Source organism: Anastrepha ludens, chromosome 3 (genome assembly GCF_028408465.1).
Source record: "Anastrepha ludens isolate Willacy chromosome 3, idAnaLude1.1, whole genome shotgun sequence".
Lineage (NCBI taxonomy): Eukaryota > Metazoa > Arthropoda > Insecta > Diptera > Tephritidae > Anastrepha > Anastrepha ludens.
In genome coordinates, this window is record NC_071499.1 from 9,702,621 (window position 1) to 9,722,070 (window position 19,450).

At 40.5% G+C, this 19,450-nt stretch overlaps 1 protein-coding gene across 1 annotated transcript in view; it reads left to right on the top strand.

Moving 5' to 3' along the window:
- LOC128856991 (uncharacterized) overlaps positions 1 to 19,450 on the top strand; it is a 61,116-nt gene that overhangs the window by 13,998 nt on the left and 27,668 nt on the right. Inside the window, exon 3 of the mRNA XM_054092472.1 lies at positions 15,146 to 15,235. Within this exon, the coding sequence (XP_053948447.1) occupies positions 15,146 to 15,235 (90 nt within the window). The remainder of the gene's footprint in view (positions 1 to 15,145; positions 15,236 to 19,450) is intronic.

The window sequence follows — 19,450 nt, forward strand, 5'->3', positions numbered from 1 at the left end:
AAACTTTGCTGCTGCACACGGAAGTAAGTTGTTGTACCAACATAGAATTGTGTTAATCGACAGAAAATTATTTCCGTTTCCGCACTTCTAACTTCCTTTGCAATCAATGAATAAAATGTGTTAAGAATTGTTCAAACTTTTGTAGGACTTCTCTCATTCCCTCAGTATTAAAGGTGGTAAAAAAACACGATTTTCGCTTTGTGCATAAATTAAATATTTCATTTTGGGCTTGTGAATTAATAATTTACACCGTTAGGTCAAATAAACTCAATTATTAAGTATTTGAAATTGATTAGTAAAGCGTTCTATTTTTGGTACTGAGTCCAATTTAATAATAGAAGAAACTGTGAAAGTCCAAAATAAACAAGACTAGCATCCTAAAAATGTTTTCGATGGCGCCACCGTTTTAATGATTTAGTGCGTTGGAAGTTACATCTCTAGTGGACTTCCAATGCAAGCTTGAGGACATTCGGTTCAGTGGAAGCGAAGTTATTGCGTCCAAAGTGTCAGTATGTTTGTGTCATCGGTACAAAAATGAGTTTCGAACAAAGAGCTAATATCGAATTTTATTTTAAAATCAGTAAAACGTTTACCGAAACATTTGAAATGATCGTGCTAGAGTTCATGAGTGGTTTACACGTTTGAGAGATGGTTGTGAGGACATAAATTACAATAAACATCTGGCCGCCCAAAATCAGTAATCACCGAAAATTCCATCGAAATTGTTCGTAAATTTATCAAAAATGAACCGAACTCATCGTTGAAATTCATGGAATCGGAGTTGAATATCCCCAAAACATCGATTTTTCGTATTTTAAAGTATCATTTGGGCTTACAAAAGGTCTATGCACGTTTCATTCGGCACAAGTTAACTGAGGACCAAAAAGTGGTCAGAATTCAACATTCGAAATTCCTCATTGACGAGGCAAGAAGAGACGAAAGCTTCCTTTACAACATTGTAACTGGTGATGAATCTTGGTGTTTCCAACATGAATCTGAAACTAAGCATCAAAGTGTCAAGTGCGTTCGGAGAAGTCAAAAATCAAGTCGATGCTCATTTGTTTTTACGATTCCAAGGGAATTATTCAGAAGGGTTTCGTGCCAATGGGCCAAACCGTCAATGCAATTTTCTATCTTGGCGTTTTGAAGCGGTTGTTGTTTCGCATTCATCGAATTCACCCTGAATACCGCGAAGGAGGAAGCTGGCCTTATTGCATGACAATTCAATCACTCAATCATAAATCACTGTTGTGGCTGATTTTTTGACTAGAAATCGCATTTTAACCATCAATCACTCACCGTATTCATCTGATATGGTTCTCTGTGCTTTCTACCTATTCGAAAAATTGCAAGGCTTGTACCGACATTCTGAAGGACATTCAGGATTCCGGTAAATGACCTGAAACACTTTTACGAAAAGTTTTTAAATCGTAAACATAAACTCGAAGTTATCAGAACGAAGCTCCTGTCGTTTCCATTTCAGATAGTCTTACTTATTTTGGACTTCACCTTGTACGTGATTAATCGGAAAAGAAGATTAAATATGCAAAACCCCCAATAAGAAATTTATTTAAGTTCGAACCTCGACATTTTTTTTTTGTTTTCTTTCGAGGGTCGTTTGAAAAGTCCGTGCAAAATCAGAGAGATGATACTACTGACACATTTCGATGTTATGTTTAGTTAGTAGCATCTCTTGGAAAAACACACATAAAGTTTCAGCCAGATGCTTAGTGTTTGGCTTTCGTGTGAATAGAGTACGTCGAGTAATTTTCCTTTTCCATCACGACTACTCCCCAGCTCACGCATCAACTGTTATGGTCTAAAAATTAACGGGAATAGGATTCCAACCAAGAATAATAGAAACAAGATTGCGCCCATTAGAGAGTGCGTTGACTTTTGCCAAGTTGTGCAGTGTTGCCAACCATTGGCCTTTCACAATAAATTTTGTATACCCAAAATGCGAAAAATTTTAAATTTAGTGTGTGTTTTTTTTTTTTTTTGTTTTTAATTTAAAGCTACCGAAACTGTAAGTCAAAAAAAACTGTATTATTAAAGAAAATAATGTTAAAAAAGGTCACTCTGAGAAGATTTTAGTGCTAATGCAAATTTAGCAAACTTATAAAGTTTGATATTTATTTTGCTCCTTTTAAGTTAATGCAAGAATATTAAATGTCCCTCTTCTTAACATTTTAAAAAGCGTTTGAATTTACTGAATGCGATTTAAGACCATAAAGGTGTAATCGTTTCTCACTAAGGAGTCAGGACTGTCCTTAGTGGGTCATACGGCATAAAGAGGTGTATTCATAGTAAAAATAAGCAACAAAATACCACTGAAGAAACTATAACGGCATTTTTACAAAAATAGTACCTTATCTAGTTCCATAACCTCAAATATAGCAAAAAAGTCGTTCTCTTAACACAATAGTTTCTCTTAACAAAAAACTCATAGATTAAATTGTACATAACCATAACATATTTAAAAAAAAACGCACATTTGAAAGATAATTTGTCACGCATACAAAGTTCTTTAAGTAATTCAATAAGTATTTGGTATTTTATTTTCTTTAAATGGGCATTTTAGTGCGTTTTTATATCCAAAGCTAGGCGCCAATGCAGTAGCGAGAAAGAGATGTGACTGCTGAAAGCAGAAGAACACCAACAACAACTGCAAACGCGGTAAAACTAAAGTAAACTGAGTGAATTATTGAACTAATTTTTAAAAAATGTAAATTTTACAAAATTATAAACATTACTTTTAATTAGAACAGGCTAGAAAAAAGTCATGAAGAAAGAACTAAAACTCCGAGACTAAATAACAAAAAAAATGCTAAATCAAGTTACGAAAATGGTAATCTGGCCATATTGGTGCTAAACGATGTAACTCATAGTCAAATTCGCTGAGAGCAAAGTAACGGGACCACAATAAACGCCATCTCATTATTCTTTCCATCATGGGTGTTGGGCAGAGCCGAGACTCGTAATCAAGAAAAACACGTTTAAGTACAATGGCGTTTATTCAAAGACTAAATATGTTATACAAAAAGATGAAAAGGAAAAAGAAGAAAATCTTGAAGTAGAGTTGCATTATAGGGTACGATCTATTCGTGTTGTAACTTTAAACCGATTACTTTTTCATCACTATTCCTCAACAAGAGTAGGTCGTTTACATAGAACTTGCATTAGAACCTAAAAGTTTTACAAATTTTTCATGTTTGATTTTGTTCAAATTCTTTGTAAGTACATCAGCAATCATCTCACTTGTACAAATGTATTCAATTTCAATTAAATTATTATTCAGTGCATCTCTAACAAAAAGGTACTTAATATCTATATGTTTACTTCGTGAGTGGTAAACCGGGTTTTTCGCCAAATGCTGCGCTCTCAAATTGTCGCTGTAAACTCTAACTGGGTCACCGGAGCTACTTACGCCAATATCTGCCAATAAACGTCGTAGATATACTGCTTCTTTCGCAGCCGTTGCTAACGCGACGTATTCTGCCTCTGTGCTACTGAGGGCTACGCTGCTCTGGCGTTTGCTCTCCCACGATATTGAACTACCGCCCAAGAAGAATACATACCCTGTGTATGACTTGCGATCGATACTATTACTGCCCCAATCGGCATCCACAAACCCTTCGATAGGCTTGCCCGTATGACGGTATACCAACTTGTAGTCTTTAGTCATTGCCAGGTATCGTAAAATATGTTTGATACCTGATTCGTGCTCTTTGTGTGGATTTTGATTTCGCTGTGCCAGTTTCGAGATTGAGTGCAATATATCTGGCCTTGTGCAAATAGCGAGATATATTAATGCACCGACTGCTGATTGGTACTTTGTAACATCGGCTTTAATACACATCTCACTAGTGCACCCAATTTGAAACCCCACGTCTAAAGGTGTCTTCGCTGCTCGACAACTGGTCATGTTATACTTTTCTAAAATCTCTCTTATATGCCACGCTTGCCCGACTGAGATGCTTCCTGTCTCGCCGTCTCTGGTGATCTCCATCCCCAAAAAATACGAGATGGGACCTTTATCGATACATTCGAAGCTGCTTGAAATTCGTGCTTTGATCGCAAGAAGATCATTTTTGTTTTGGCAACTAACGATCAAGTCATCTACGTATACAGCTATGAGACATAAATTACCTTGATGACTCATTTTGTACAGGCACCGCTCATTAGTATACGCCTCGAAACCGATTTTCTTCAAAACTTCGTCCCATTTATGGTTCCACTCTCTCCCGGATTGTTTCAGCCCATATATCGCCTTATTGAGCTTCAAAACTCGCTCAGGAAACCGCTTGGCGATAAACTTTTCAGGTTGCTTCATATACACCACGTCGGTGAGCTCGCTGTTGAGATACGCGCTGCAAACATCCATCTGATGAGTGTACATTTTGAGCTCTGCCGCTAGCGCCAACACCATGCGAATAGTGGCGTAACGAACCACTGGAGAAAATGTCTCGGTGTAATTCACACCAAATTTCTGGCTGCAGCCCTTTGCGACTAAACGAGCCTTAAAACGCTCCACGTCGCCATTCTGGTCATGCTTGACCGCAAAAACCCATTTGGACCCGATTGCCTTCTCGTTAGTTGGTAAGTCCACTAACTGCCACGTTTTGTTTCGCACAAGAGCGTCGTACTCATCTGTCATCGCCTTTGCCCACTCATTCGAATATTTGCTGCTTTCAGCCTCTGCGACAGTTTGTGGGATTTTAATTTCACAAGCATTTTGCATCGTATTGACAGTATTGTACACTTTACGTGGGCGTCCTGGTTTTCCACTACGTACAAACTTCGGTCTTCCTCGTCCAATATGCGCAGGTGACTCTTCCTGAATCGGAGATTCGCAAAAACTTTCTTGGTAATCACTCCCAGAATCGCTCGAAGCCTTCGCCTCTTCAAACTCATCATCGCTGTCGTCAGCTTCCGATTCACTCAATGACTCGGAAGGTTTCTCCTTGGTGGTATCTTTATTGTTTTTAGCAGACAGCAGGTCGTAAAAATCTACTATTTCACTCTTTTTGAATGGCAAAAACGTAACATCACGTTTCTCCACTACCATGCGCTGCTCAGGATCGTATAAGCGGTACGCTTTCGACGTTGGTGAATAACCTACCATAACATACTTTTTACCTTTCGGCTTGAATTTGCTTTTGCTGATCTTATTTAACGCAATAGCTTCTGAGCCGAACACTCTCAAAAAATTCACAACTGGTTTTCGCCCAGACCAAGCTTCGTAAGGTGTCATACTGTTCAATGCCTTTGTAGGCGATCTGTTTCGCAAAAACACCGCAGTAGCAACTGCCTCTGCCCATAAAAATTCACCAAGTCCACTCTGAAGCACATACTACGTGCCATTTCCACTACTGTACGGTTCGCCCTCTCGGCAACCCCGTTTTGTTGCGGCGTGTACGGCACCGTCAACTGCCGTTTTATGCCACACTCATTCAAAAATTTATCAAAGTCTTTGTTGACGAATTCACGCCCGTTATCGCTTCGGATTGTCTTAATTCTTTTTTCAGTTTGTCGTTCTACTAAACTTTTAAATGTTTTAAATTTCTCTAAAACTTCTTCTTTAGATTTTAGAAAATACACAAACATTCGTCTCGATTTATCGTCTATGAAAACTAAGAAATAACGAGCGCCCCCCAGGGACTTTGTACGAAACGGACCACACACATCTGTGTGCACTAATTCTAAAATGTCTTTTGCTCGATTTTCCGTGCTCTTCGGAAAAGGCCTCACACTCATTTTGCATTTTGCACATATCTCACAAGCAATGTCTTTAGTAAATGTCATTTTGTCCATTCCGCGAACCATGTCTTTATTCATTAATTCCTGCAGGCTACCGTAATTCAAGTGTCCATATCGTTCATGCCATGATACTGCCTTTTCATTCGCAGCATAAAAACACTTGCTGCTATCGCATCGGATCACAAAAAGTTTGTTTACCTTTAGGGCTTTTAAAATTATATCATTTTCTTCCATTATTTTAGCGCAATTTTCATCGAACTTCACTTTAAGTCCATTTTCTACAGTTCTAGCGACAGACATAAAGTTACCGCACATATTTGGCACAAACAAAACATTGTAAAGAATAATGTCACTCTCTTGAGACCTCACACGCACTTCTCCCACACCTTCTGAGAAAAGATAATTGTTTCCAGCTAAGCAAATTTTTTCTTTATGATCTTTGAGTGATATAAACATATTTCGGTTACTGCACATATGCGCTGTCGCTCCGCTGTCAAGAAGCCAGGTTGAGTCGTCGAACACCTCAGCGTCCGCTGCTGCTAACATCGTAAACGAATGCTCATTTCTTTTCGCTGCCTTATACTCGTTCTTATTGGACTTCGTGTTGCAGTTTGCAGCGTAATGACCGCGCTGCCCGCACTTAAAGCATTTGACATTTTGCGTATTTTTACTCTTCCTGTGCGTTGAATTTCCCCCTCTTTCTGCATTCTTTGACCACACAGCAAAAGCCTGCGATTCCCCTTCAGATTCAGCAGAACCGCGTTTTGTCTGTTTCTTTCATTCAGACTCTTCTAGAAGTTTTACCTTCAAATTAGTTAATGTCGGCAGCGTGTCTCTAGTCTCCATAGCAATAACAAAATGCTCGTACTGCTTTGGCAGACTTGAAAGTAAAATAATTGTCACTAATTCGTCTTTGATTTCAATGCCGACTTCGGATAACTTTTCGGCAATGGATGTGAAATCATTCAAATATTTTGCCATGCTTTCGCCGTCACTAAGCTTCATATTTAAAAGCTTCTTATACAGCGACACCTTGTGCACTGGCCCACTTGGCTGATGCAAAGTTTCTAGAGCCTTCCATGCTTCTGTGGACGTTCTGCATTGCTTAATGTGGCTGAGCTGCGACGCTTTTACACTTAGTGTAATTGTGGCCAAGGCTTTTTCATCGAGCGCTTCCCATTCGGTCACATTTTCTTCAGGCTTTAAGCATTTTTCACTCACTATACTAGATAGTCCAGCATGTATGAGGACACTTTTCATCTGCACCCGCCACGAATCGAAATTCTTTTCATCAAGTTTGTCAATTTGATATAGCGAATTCATATTGTTATCTGTCTTTCAAACGCGACACACACGCTTTCAATTTTCTTATTAATTTCCGAAATACGTTTTCACGGAGTCTTTGCACGTAAAACTTTTAACAACCTTCGCCCGAACCGTGCTCTGGGCCCATAACCTGTGTTGGGCAGAGCCGAGAATCGTAATCAAGAAAAACACGTTTAAGTACAATGGCGTTTATTCAAAGACTAAATATGTTATACAAAAAGATGAAAAGGAAAAAGAAGAAAATCTTGAAGCAGAGTTGCATTATAGGGTACGATCTATTCGTGTTGTAACTTTAAACCGATTACTTTTTCATCAATGGGTTGTTCCAACTCATTTCATATCCCTCAGTCAGCGCTCTCAAATCCCCCGGACTTACTATTTGTTCGCCAATTTAAAGAAATGGCTGGCGGGGAAAAAATTGTATCCAAACGGGGAGCTAATTGCTGAAATAAATGGCTGTTTTTCAGACTTGGGAAATCCTATTATTCGGAAGGGATCAACGAAATAGAACAGCGTTGGATGAAGTGTGCACGCTTAAAAGGAGATTATGTCGAAAAATAAAAAAGGTTTACCCAAAACAATTAAGTATCATAGTTTTAATTTTTGGAGGGACTTTTCAAATTAGTTAGCATACTTCAGATGGGTTAAATTCCATGGCTTCTTATAGAAATATTTTTTTAAACAAATTTCGTATATATTTTTAATGAAATTTCTTTAATATAAATTATTAAAAAAATGTTCTTTATTTATACATAGTTTAGCGTCCTCTCTATCTGCACTCTAGCAAGCTTTTCGTCGGTATTTTATTTTTGTTATTTATGTTTCTTTTTTTTTGCCGAATTATACAACTTTTTGCAAAAATGTCTTATGTTAGTTGTATAAAATTAATGAACTCGCATCTCTTAAGCGCCTGTATGCAAATACGTGTCATAAATTATCACATTTGCATATTCACGTTGCGAGTGTAGCTCATTTTTATTTGCTGGCTAGATCCTGTTCTTATCGGCTTCGCAATGACTAAGAAGAAAAGGTGTTCAGTTGCTGTTCATAACAACTGCAACCACAAAAGCAACCGCAACAACTGCTAGCAACTACAAAATCAGCGGCGCTTGCAACTACACCCTCTGTTTAAAAAAAAAAACCGAAAATTTTACAAATAGCAGCAACCAGTGAATATTCAGTGACAAACCTGTGAATATTCACTGGCAAATATTTTTTATTAATCTATATATTCGCCTTCTGCTTCGATACACAATTTGCACGCTCATCAAGCGAAATAATTTAGTAGATTGGCGGTCACAGGTTCCCAAACTAGGTGAATACGGCGAAAGGTGACATAAAATAATTTCCATTTTTGTGAGAATAATAGAGTACAATATGAGGTCATCCAAGGCAAAATTGCGCGAGTAACTTCGGCTGTCATGTCATAGTGGACTTGACAGCACAATTCTGCCCGCTCATTTCACGCGTATTCTTACACTCTTCTAATCAGTCGTTGGCAACAAAGTCACAGGGACAGAATGTGCCTTGATGTTTTCGTATATGACCAACACATTCTCAGTTTTTGCCGGCCTCCGCTAATAACAAACAGCTGTCACCAGATTTACAGGCACCTAAGGACGATCTTATGCCCATAGTTTCATTTAGAAGGAAATTTGATGTCAAGTTTCCTTTGCGTGACCAATGAAGTTATCCAGAGTGCATTCGAATAAATTTGACGGATATTTTCTTTACCGATGCGTCCAAGAATGAAATAAGTTCTGGGTCCCAATGGCAACTGTTTTCCAAAGGGAAATTTTTGCCATTCTGAAAGTAACAAAATAGAAAATCGAGAGAAGATGGAGTGGGACCCCGATTTGAGGCTTTAGTGACAGTGTGGGTGCACTGACGGCCCTGAAGAAGGCAAAGCAAACCTCGAAGTTGTTCAAAAATCTAAGGAGAAGCTTAATTATGTAAAAATAATAGTTTTAGTAATAAATAAATAATTGCCAGGACATTTCTGCTGGGTATTTGGCCGAACTTCTACTCCTATTTGTAGTGCGCATCTTGATGTCGTTCCACAAATGAAGGAACCTACAGTTTGTAGCCGACTCCGAACAGGAAAAGGTTGATATAAGGAGCCATTGCCAAGGGGCGACGGCCATTAGAAAAAAATTCTCCTTTTTCTTTAATTCCGCTGATTCAAGCACGGAGATTCTAACCTATGGACCTATTCGAACCGGAAGTGTTAAAATTCCGATGAAAAATGAAATTCCCAATGAATTGGCCAACTGCGGATCAGTGGTTACCCCACAGGGACCAGATGCAGAGACCAATAATCGGAATCAGTTTTGCAGGAATCAAGAAGTAGATCAGCGATTATGTATGCAATTCACTTATACATAAAGAGCGATGGTCCAGTCTAGAAGGCTGCAGAACTGCAAAGTGTCTTGTGACAAGTCCGAAAAGAAAACTATCGAACTTTCTTCTAAAACTTGATAGAAAAAAACGTTCAGCTGATGGTCGGTATTATTACAGGACACATCCCATGGGGTCAGCATTGGACCACCCTTGAAATCATTGAGAACCTTTCTTGCCTGTCTTGCTTAGAGGATGTGGATAGCACTGAGTATTTTCATATTCTCTGTGAGTTAACTGCCTTTGCTAGAGTGACACTACGGATCTTGGGTTCCAATGTCATGGGAATAACGAATTTTAACTCTCATATGAGAGGGTATTTTCAGATTTGCCAAAGAAGCTGGAAAATTATCACAAGACAAACTAGCGCTATCTCGCTTTCTTTTCTATCCTATCTCTTTCTCTCTGTCACTTCTCCTCCTTTCCTCCTTAATTTGTTTGATTGGTGGGATAATCACTTAAGTGATTTGGCGGAGTTTAACAAAGCACGCCAGTCGTTGCTTTCTCGGCTAACTGGCGCAGAGAAGGTCTACCTCTTCCTCTTCCAGCTGGTGGTAGCTGGTACCGCATCGAATACTTTCAGAGTGAGAACGTTTATATGCAGTCGGACGACATGACCCAGCCAACGTAGCCATTGGATCTTTATTCGTTGCGCTATGTCTATGTCGTCGTAAAGCTCATACAGCTTATCGTTCCATTGCCTAGTCATTGTCCCTCGCCTCGTAAAAGTCCCCACCAATGAAAAATACAACAAAACCTCGGATGAGATTTACCGGTACTGATGACGACCACTGCGAACTACCTATGGGTTACGATTTGAGGGCATGCACCTGGAATGTCCGGTCCCTTAATGAGGAAAGTGCTCCTGTCCACTTTGTTGATGTCCTCGCCGACATCACTGCATTTCAAGAGATGCTATAGATAGGGAAAGGCAAAAAAACCTCCGACCTTGCTACGTGTACTACAGCAGCCATGTAAAGAAGCGCAAATTCGGTGTTGGATTTTTTGTGGGAGAAAGGCTTCATCGCCAAGTACTGTCGTTCACTCCGGTGGACGAGCGTCTCACGATAGTCTGCATCAAAGCGAGATTCTTTAACCTCTCGCTCACTTGCCCCACGCCCCGACGGAAGAGAAGCATAATGTGGCCAAAGACTTCGTCTACGAGGCTGTAGAACGTTCCTATGAGCGCTGCCCCCGTCCCCACATAAAATCGTGCTTGGCAACTTCACAGTCTTTTACTTTCCATAGCTTTGAATACAATGGACTTTTTAGCCTGAGTGTTATAGGAGTTGGCCATTATCTCGGTGCTTCTTGGCTAGTCTTTTTGAAATTTCAATTTCATAACATTAACTACGTCAGCGAATCAGCTGATTCCCGCAAAGATTTTTTTAAATAGAGGGTGCATTTACGTTTAATATGAGTATATTAAATCCGCACAAACACATGCTCAGATATACATTTCATATTGTGCATGTGTGTGTATGTGTGTACAATCACTAAAGTGGTTTGTATCCATTTCGAGTTAATTATTATTTTTTATTCTATCAAAGTTGTCGTTTTCGTGGTTGCTCTCTTAATTACAACGCACTTAATTGCATTTTTGATAAGCTGCCGCATTCTTCTCAAAGTCATTGTTGTTGTGCAAGTGATTAATTTCTTCGACAGTAACCGCTTTCCAGAACACTAACCATATTTCATGTAGTTTGAAGTAATTAAATGGCATGCGGCCTCTGACTTACTCTGCGCTGCTCTGCTTTCTTGTGAGTGGGTGATTCCACTATAAACTTTGTGAAAAGTTTTCGTATGATTGCAACATTTCACACGTCCATGCAAGTGGGAAAGTCCCTGACTGTCATTCGTTTGGAAGTGTCTAGGGCAATTATTTCGCATTCGGTTCAAGCAGCTCACAACTTCCGGACTTAGCCCAAGTATTCTCTGGGCAGCTTCCTATCATTCGTTTGAGAGCGAGCTAATGTGAGAAGGCGAAGCACACAAACAAACTTGGAAGTTCCCAGGACACTATGGCGCTAATCAAAATGATCACATATTAATAGATAAAAGGCACATATCCTAGATAATCGACGTAAGATCTTATCGTGTTGCAAATTGTGACTTGAGCAAGGGATCACGAATGAATCTACAAGAAAAAGTAGCACGAAAATTTATAGAAGCAGATATAACATCAAAATAGCGAGGTCTTTAGGAAGCCATACTCTGTGCTGGAAACGAAACCATAGGCCAAAAAGCTTTCTTTACCAACAAATGGTATGACGCAGAATGTAGTGAGCTCAATCAAGCAAAGAATGAAGCAAGAAAACAGTACTTGAAGAGCCCTAAAAAATATAAAATAAAGAAAAAAAAACCAAAAAAAGTGTAAGAAAAAAGATTATATCACAAGGGAACTAGAAATCATAGAGCAAGATTTCCACAGCAAACAGACAAGATCTATGAACCGTAAGATAAGGAAACACACGAGCCAATTCCAGCCGTGATTGATGGCTTGCAAGAACAAAAATGGTAATGTATTGAGCGATAAAAATGAAGTGATATAAATCTGGAAGGAAACGCTTGAGAAAATCCTTGACGCACACATCAGAGAAAATAGAATGTCAGACTTTATGTCTAAGGTACAACACGCATTTACTAAAGGCAGATCCACAGAGTCTGCGCTACTTTCACTAGTGTTATTTATAGAGAAAGCTCTAGAGTACAAGGAATATGCTTTAGGTGTATTTCTAGACATTAGTGGTGCATTCCACAATGTGTCGAGAGAAGCCATTTTAAGGGGCTTAAATACAACGAATACAGAACCCGCTGGATAAAGAACCTGTTAGGTTGTAGAACAATAAGGGCAGAATGGAACGAAGCTAAACTCACTAAAGTAGTATGCGAGGGTACGCCACAGGGTGGTGTTCCATCGCCACTTCTCTGGCTACTCGCAGCTAATGAGTTACTAAAGAAATTTGAAGGCATCGAAACTAGTAGCATATGCAGATGACATAGCCATAATAGTGAAGGCAAATACCTAAACACCGAGAGAGGCATAATGAATAATACACTCGCAGCAGTACACAAGTGACCAACACAGGCAGACCTAGGAATAAATGCTGATAAAACGAATATATTTTTTACTAGAAGGTACAAGATCCCCTATTGGCGACCCCCGAGGCCAAACGACGTGGAGCTAACTCTTAAAAACCACACAAAGTACCTTGGGGTAAAATTGGATAGTAAACTATCATGAAAGTACAATATATTAGAGAAGAAGAACAAGGTCAGTAACGGACTATACGCATGTAAAAAGATGCTGGGAGTTACATGGGTTCTATCTCCTGCTATAACGTATTGGTGCTACTCAGCTATAGTGAAGCCAATATTACTATACGGTGCTCTGGTGTGGTGGACTGCGCTAAGAAAACCGACATATAAAAAGCCCATGGAAAGTATTCAACGTCTTGGTGCACTCTGCACAACAGGCACTACTCCAACAGCACTTCTACTTATCTTTGAAGAAATTGTAATGGGAGCAAATGAAAGGTGGTGTAATGATGCCACTGGCAAAATCGCCCGACAGCTGTGGCCGCCTCTCAATGCTAAACACACGGAACTTCTACTAAGAAGAGATAAGCTCAGACGTAACACACTAATTTCAGTTATTACCAGGCACTGCCTAAGCAGTAGGCGCACCCAGAGAATGGGGGTACAAACACAAGACCTCTGCACAGGTTGTCTAGACGAGGAAGAGGAAGAGGCGATGCCGCACCTTCTGTGTCACTGTCCTGTTCTCGCCAGACGTAGACTCGCCATTTTGGCTGGACAATACTTTAATGAATTGGAAGATCCGAACTCTGTAGAAATTACGGATCTTACAAAATTTTTGAAAAGTAGGAGGATTTTTAGTTTTATGAATGATAAGGGCTAACTCCCCACGCGGCATCACAATGGGCCATGAGCCTGAGTGTGTCCCACAGTAGACAACCGCTTCAACCTAACTTAACTTACGTGTCCGCTTAAGTAATTCGTAATTTAAGTTAGGTTGGTTGGTTGATTTAAGTGGAGACTCTTCCAGAATTCAACTAGCGCTACCGCACCTTTTTGTTGCCACATCCTCGTTACCAACTTGTTTACCAGTTATTTACAGCGTAACTATATCCAGTCTGTGCGGTTAAGGAACCTTATTAGGTTGTTAACGTCTAAGCCAGATAGTTGTTCGAGATTCTCGAACAGCGGTTGGCCCAGGGTTAACATTCTCTCCTTCCATAGGGCAGGGCATTCGCAGAGGAAATGGAAGATTGTTTCCTTTTTCTTCGGTTGTTTACAACTGTGACAGTATGTCTTGTGAGGGATGCCCATTTTGGCTGCTTGTTCTCCGACAGACCAAAAGCCAGTTATGACTGCCGTTAGTCTCCAAGCGTCCCGTCGTTTCATGTTTTTCAATGTTGGCGATTGCTTAAGGTTGTAGGTGGGCCGAAACGTTCTGCTAATTTTGCATTTTGTCTGGTCTCTCCATCTACAATCTGCGATCCGGAGGTATTTTAGCGAAATTGCACTCTTGACTGCACCTAGTGGTGTGAATACTGATTCTGCAAGAGCGTTATTCATGGCAGATCCCCTTCTTGCCAGTTCGTCCGCTCCGATGTCCCGGGACCCAGATTAAGGTAACTTTATGGTTCTCGCTCAAGGTGGTGAGACTATTCCTGCTTTGCTCCACTACTAGGTATACTGGGTATACTGGGTTTGTCACAGTAATAGACTGGCATGGCCATGAGCTTTTTCCTTCCAGCGACCCGCTTCATTTAACCTAAATTCACTCATTGTTGCCATCTTCTTGATATGTAGATCTACCGGAACAACGTGTGTCAGAGCGTTCAGGGCCTCCCTAGGACATGGTCTGATTGCATCGACTGTTATTTCACAGGCTGATCTTTGTATTCTGCTAAGTAATTTGATGTTGTATTCCCTCTCTAGAGCTTTCCACCAAACTTAAGTTAGGTTAAGTTACGTAAATTAAATCTTGAATAATGGAGCAATTTGAAGAATCTTCAAGCGCTTCAAGACATCAGTATTGCGTTGATTTGTTTGTATGGACCTCTCATTTGGATTTAGTAACATCATTTTGAAATTTTTCTGTTCGTTTATGAAAAAATATTTCTTGTGTGTAAATTTTCCCGTCTAGCAACACTAATGGTCAATGATGGATCGCCATGGATAAAAGTTGTATTAATAGGCATTCCTTTTCATTTTAAAATTAAAATTCTTTTTGAATTAATTACTTCACATGTATCTTCGAGTAATTTAGTTAAAAAAATGTAAAGCAGACAAAAATTTATGCCTACAGTTTAACAGCATTTAAATTTATATAAAAATTTCTCTTTCTTCCTTTTCCGACAAAATGCTGCACTTTCACTGCGCGGGCAAACAAAAACACCACCACCAACCAACCAATGGCTCACATAAATAAATGGAAACCATTTAACTGTACTTGTGACATTCGACTAACAATGCAATAATAATAAAATAATGGCAATAAACAACATGGACGACAACGTTAACAACTTGCAACATACTGCAACTGCAACAATGTTGAAATAAAAAAAATGTTAAAAACCAAAAAACAACAAATACATAAATAAATAAATAAAAATCGCACACAATAAATTAGGAGTCGAGACATACAACTGCATAAAAATTGACTACTTCCCCAAGGAAGGCTACCAGCCGGATCCGCACGATTCAACTCCAGCGATACCGTGTAAGTGGATTTCATTTTATGCATCAACTCTTTCTAGTATTTTGTATTACATATGTGTGTTTGTGTGTGTGTGGCTGCTTGGCTGCTCCCACTGCATAAGCGGCGGCAGTAAGTGCGTACACAAATCGTCTGTTTGCTGATGCTTGCATGTGTGGGTCCTCTGTAAATATGTACGAGTATGTTTGCATGTATGGGAGTTGCTCTGAAATGTGAGAAAGGAAGATGCATCGTGTCGTTGTGTCATTCATGTTTTGTTATTTTATGCTTCTACGTGGCCGCACACACACGCATCGGAGTCCTTACATTGTGTCCTGTGCCAACAGTGTGGCATGCGTGTCCTTGTTACTTGAGTATGTCTATTGAAAACTACTCATGTCCCAGAGTTACTAGAAATTTGTTAAATTTGTGTTGTATGTGGCTTCGTATTGTCCTGCGTTGCTTGAAAATGTCTGAGGACATACTTTTTTGGTTTTGTATTTTTTTGTTTGTGGAAAAATGCGTAACGTTTAATGATTTATTATCAACGTAGTAGTTTCGAATTTCTTGCGCTTCAAGCGATACGACAAAGATTATAGTTTTACACAGATCATCAAAAGTTTCAGGCTTGAACTTTGGCATCGTTTTAAGCTTAAAATCTTCTCATATTAGTTCACAGCAATACGATTAAAGTTGCCTTGTGCAAGAGACTAACATTCTCCGAACTTCGAACAGATCTCTCTGTCCGCAAACTAGAGTTTGAGAGTCGTACTGAGGCAATCTTTCCAAATAGGCAGGATTGGATTGAGAGGAAAATCTGCACCGAAGCTTGCACCTCTGTCTTCACTGACGGTTCCAAGATGGAATCGGGAGGCAGAGCAGGAGCTTTCTCTAAATCAGCGCATTTATCTATCTCCTTTAAACGGCCGAATACTGCTAGTAATTTTCAGGCAGAAGTCTTTGCCATGCTGCAGGCATGCAAAATGCTTAAGGAACACGGGAGCAAGGGAGATACTAACATTTTGTCCGATAGTCAAGCCGCGATCAAGACTCTGACGATGCCATGGCGCAGAACGAAACTAGTAAACTTCTGTAAGGAGGAGATCAAATCTTTCGGGGGCGCAGGTAACATTTCTCTGATCTAGGTTCCAGGACATAACAACATAGAGGGAAATAAAATTGCTGCTTACCAGGAAGGGACTGAATTGGCCTCAGAATTCTCCTACTCGATCATCGGCATACTCCTGGCAGTTGTTAAAGGGGAACTGCACTAATTATTTCTCAGAAAAGCGCATAAAAGATGGAGCTCCATTTCTTCATGTGCTATTTCGAAAACCCTTTGGCCCCAGTGCAATATACGGAGGACTCAGAGAGTCCTTTGGACTCCTCCCCATTCAATTTTGAAACTCGTAGCTGTGTTCACTGGACGATCGGCACACACGCGGAAAAGCTATGCCTACCAATCAACCCACACTGCAGAAGCTGTGGGGACCTTCCAGAGAAGGAGACTCTTGAGCACTTTCTCTGTAAATGTCTGGGTTTGGCAGCTAGACGTCTAAGGTCACTGGGTGCTCCTTTTTCGACAGCCTGTGGCAGTGCGCCAACCTAAATCCCTTCAACCTTGTCCATTCTATCAACAGCTCTGGCTGGGTGTAGATATCTGTATGTTGGAGGTTTCATAATGGTATCAAAACGGTGCTTCAGTGCTGCTTGGGAAGTTCCAGACTGGCGCAATAAAATTGGTCGTGGCATCGTTGTCCCCGCTTTGAAGTAGTGTCGAAAGTAGTCTAATAAATTCAGATAAATCCTTAGATATGCCTTATTCTACGAATCTTCTGGCTGCGAAAAATGAGCAACTTTCGAATTATTTAGAGTGGAAATGACAATGAATTGGTCACACACTTCGAAAGCATGACGAGAACGAGACCAAACATCGGTGGAACTCGCTCCAACAAAAAGGGCGTGCAATAGGAAGACCTCGAATAATCTGGCGATGATCAATTGAATCCAAAATGGCAACTCTCGGCGTATCATAGAGCGAATTGAGGGTCAGAGCGCAAACCCGTATCCGATGGTGTTCTAAAGTATTTCACGACCTACGCTCCACTAAAGTAAAAATTTAGGAATATAAATGCTGTTTCGCTTTGAGGCTCCAAAAAATATCCCAAGTTATGAAGAAACTTCTAGGTATGAATGGGTCAGAAATTTTGTCAAAAAAAGCGCCATAAGAAAGCTCTAAACTGGGCGCCAGTTGGGTACACCAAGTGAAGCCAAGTCCTTCTCCACCAGATCTCACCAGAGGAGGCCATCCTCTTCTTCTGTTATTAACCGCTCTTACCGCCTCGAAAACTTTCAAAGTCGGAGTATTTCTATCCATTTCAACGACAATATCCCAGACAATGAGACTGCTGGATCTTTATTCACTGCGCTATGTCTATGTCATCGTAAAGCCCATACTCTTCATTGTTTCTTTGCCTACGATACTCGCCATCGTTATCACTAAATGATGAGAGCTTTATAAAACATTAAGAGAGACGTATATCAGAATGAAGAAACGAAATGCCGAAATACATGAGTGCGAGGAGCTTGAGATGCTGACCAATAGGATAAACGATCGAAAGTTCTACCAAAAAGTTTGGCGGTTTGCAGAAGGTTTCAAGACAGGGGCTTTTACCGGTAAAAACAAAGACGGCGACCTGGAGATTGATATCCAGAGCGTGCTTAAACTATGGAGGAAATACTTCTGGAACTTAATAAATAGTGACAACTGCGCATGTCACAGAGAATGGGAAGATCCCGATCCTCTAATCGTCGACGACGGGACTGTCGTTCCGCTACCCGACCATGACGAGAATAGTTAAACGCGGCTAAAAAGCGGTAAAGCTCCAGGATCCAGTGGAGCAACACATTGAAGCACGGCTGAGAGAATACAAAAGGTTGCGCACGTTGTTGTGCCGCTAATTGGATCTCTGTAAACTTGAATGAATCAGTTGGTGAACTGATGAAACCATAGAGCTTTTAATACTCTCTGGTAAATTCTAATTAGAAAAGTTCTACGACTTTCAAAACGATGTTTTAGGCAAGATGAAGCGATGGATAACTGTCGCCAATAGGAATTACTTCGGGTTCGCTAGGCAATAGACAAGCAGAGCTCACAAGCGAAATATGAAAATAAGCCGACAGATGCCGAAAAAGCATGCTAATGAACTGGATATGATTTATAGTGGCATAAAAATGCTAACTAAATACTATGTTATTGTAAAGCTGATGTTGCTCTATTAAAAAATGTCTTCGGTTTAGCACCTAAGTGTCGCAATCGTATTGAAAACATCTACTGGGCATAAGTTTTCTGGATTTGGCTCAAACCGGAAAACGGTTGAATAGTCATGCATGAAAAAAAAACACATAAAGGAACCTCTACTGGCTGCTTTAGCTCTTTTAAATAACAGCCCACCCAATAGGAGTACCCGAGCGTTTCATAAGTATAGCTTACAGGGTTTGATTGAAAAGTAATGAGCCTTCCCGCGCGGAGCGTCTGCCAAGCGATCAACCGAATCGGGTGGTGGGGGGAAATGATCGTTGGACCTTCCTCTTTCACTAGAAACCGGTCCCAGTTCGCTGGCAACAGCGGTGCAGTCAACATCGCTCCGCGCGTGAAAGCTGTTTTAAAAGTATGTTAGGATTTTGCAGTGGCGAAAATGCAGCGATCGTTGGAGCAACGTTACTCGATCAAATTTTGCGTAAAGCTAAACAAAATGAGTACCGAAACCATTGGACTACTCAATGAGGCTTACGGGGACCAATCTCTGTCCAGTGCCCAGGTAAAACGGCAAACGAGCCAGTCGCCACGACCCAACAAGGCGCGCATGTCAAAATCCAAGGTCAAAACCATGCTGATCATCTTTTCCGACTCTCGAGGCATCGTCTAAAAGGAGTTTGTACCTCCAGGAAGCCCTGTTAACGCGGCATTTTACAAAGAAGTGCTCCTTCGGCTGAAAAACCGCGTCGCCCGGGTTCGGTCCGACCTCGTCAACAATTGGACCCTTCATTACGACAATGCACCGGCGCACACCGCCTTCCTCTGCACCTCTGCATTGGCCAAAATGGGGGTTCCGATACTTCCCCACCCTCCCTACAGCCCAGACCTGTTCCCTCCGGACTTTTTCTTGTTCCCGCGCCTGAAAATAAAGCTGAAGGGGAGGCGTTTCGACTCCATCGAGGCGATCCAAAAATCTGTGA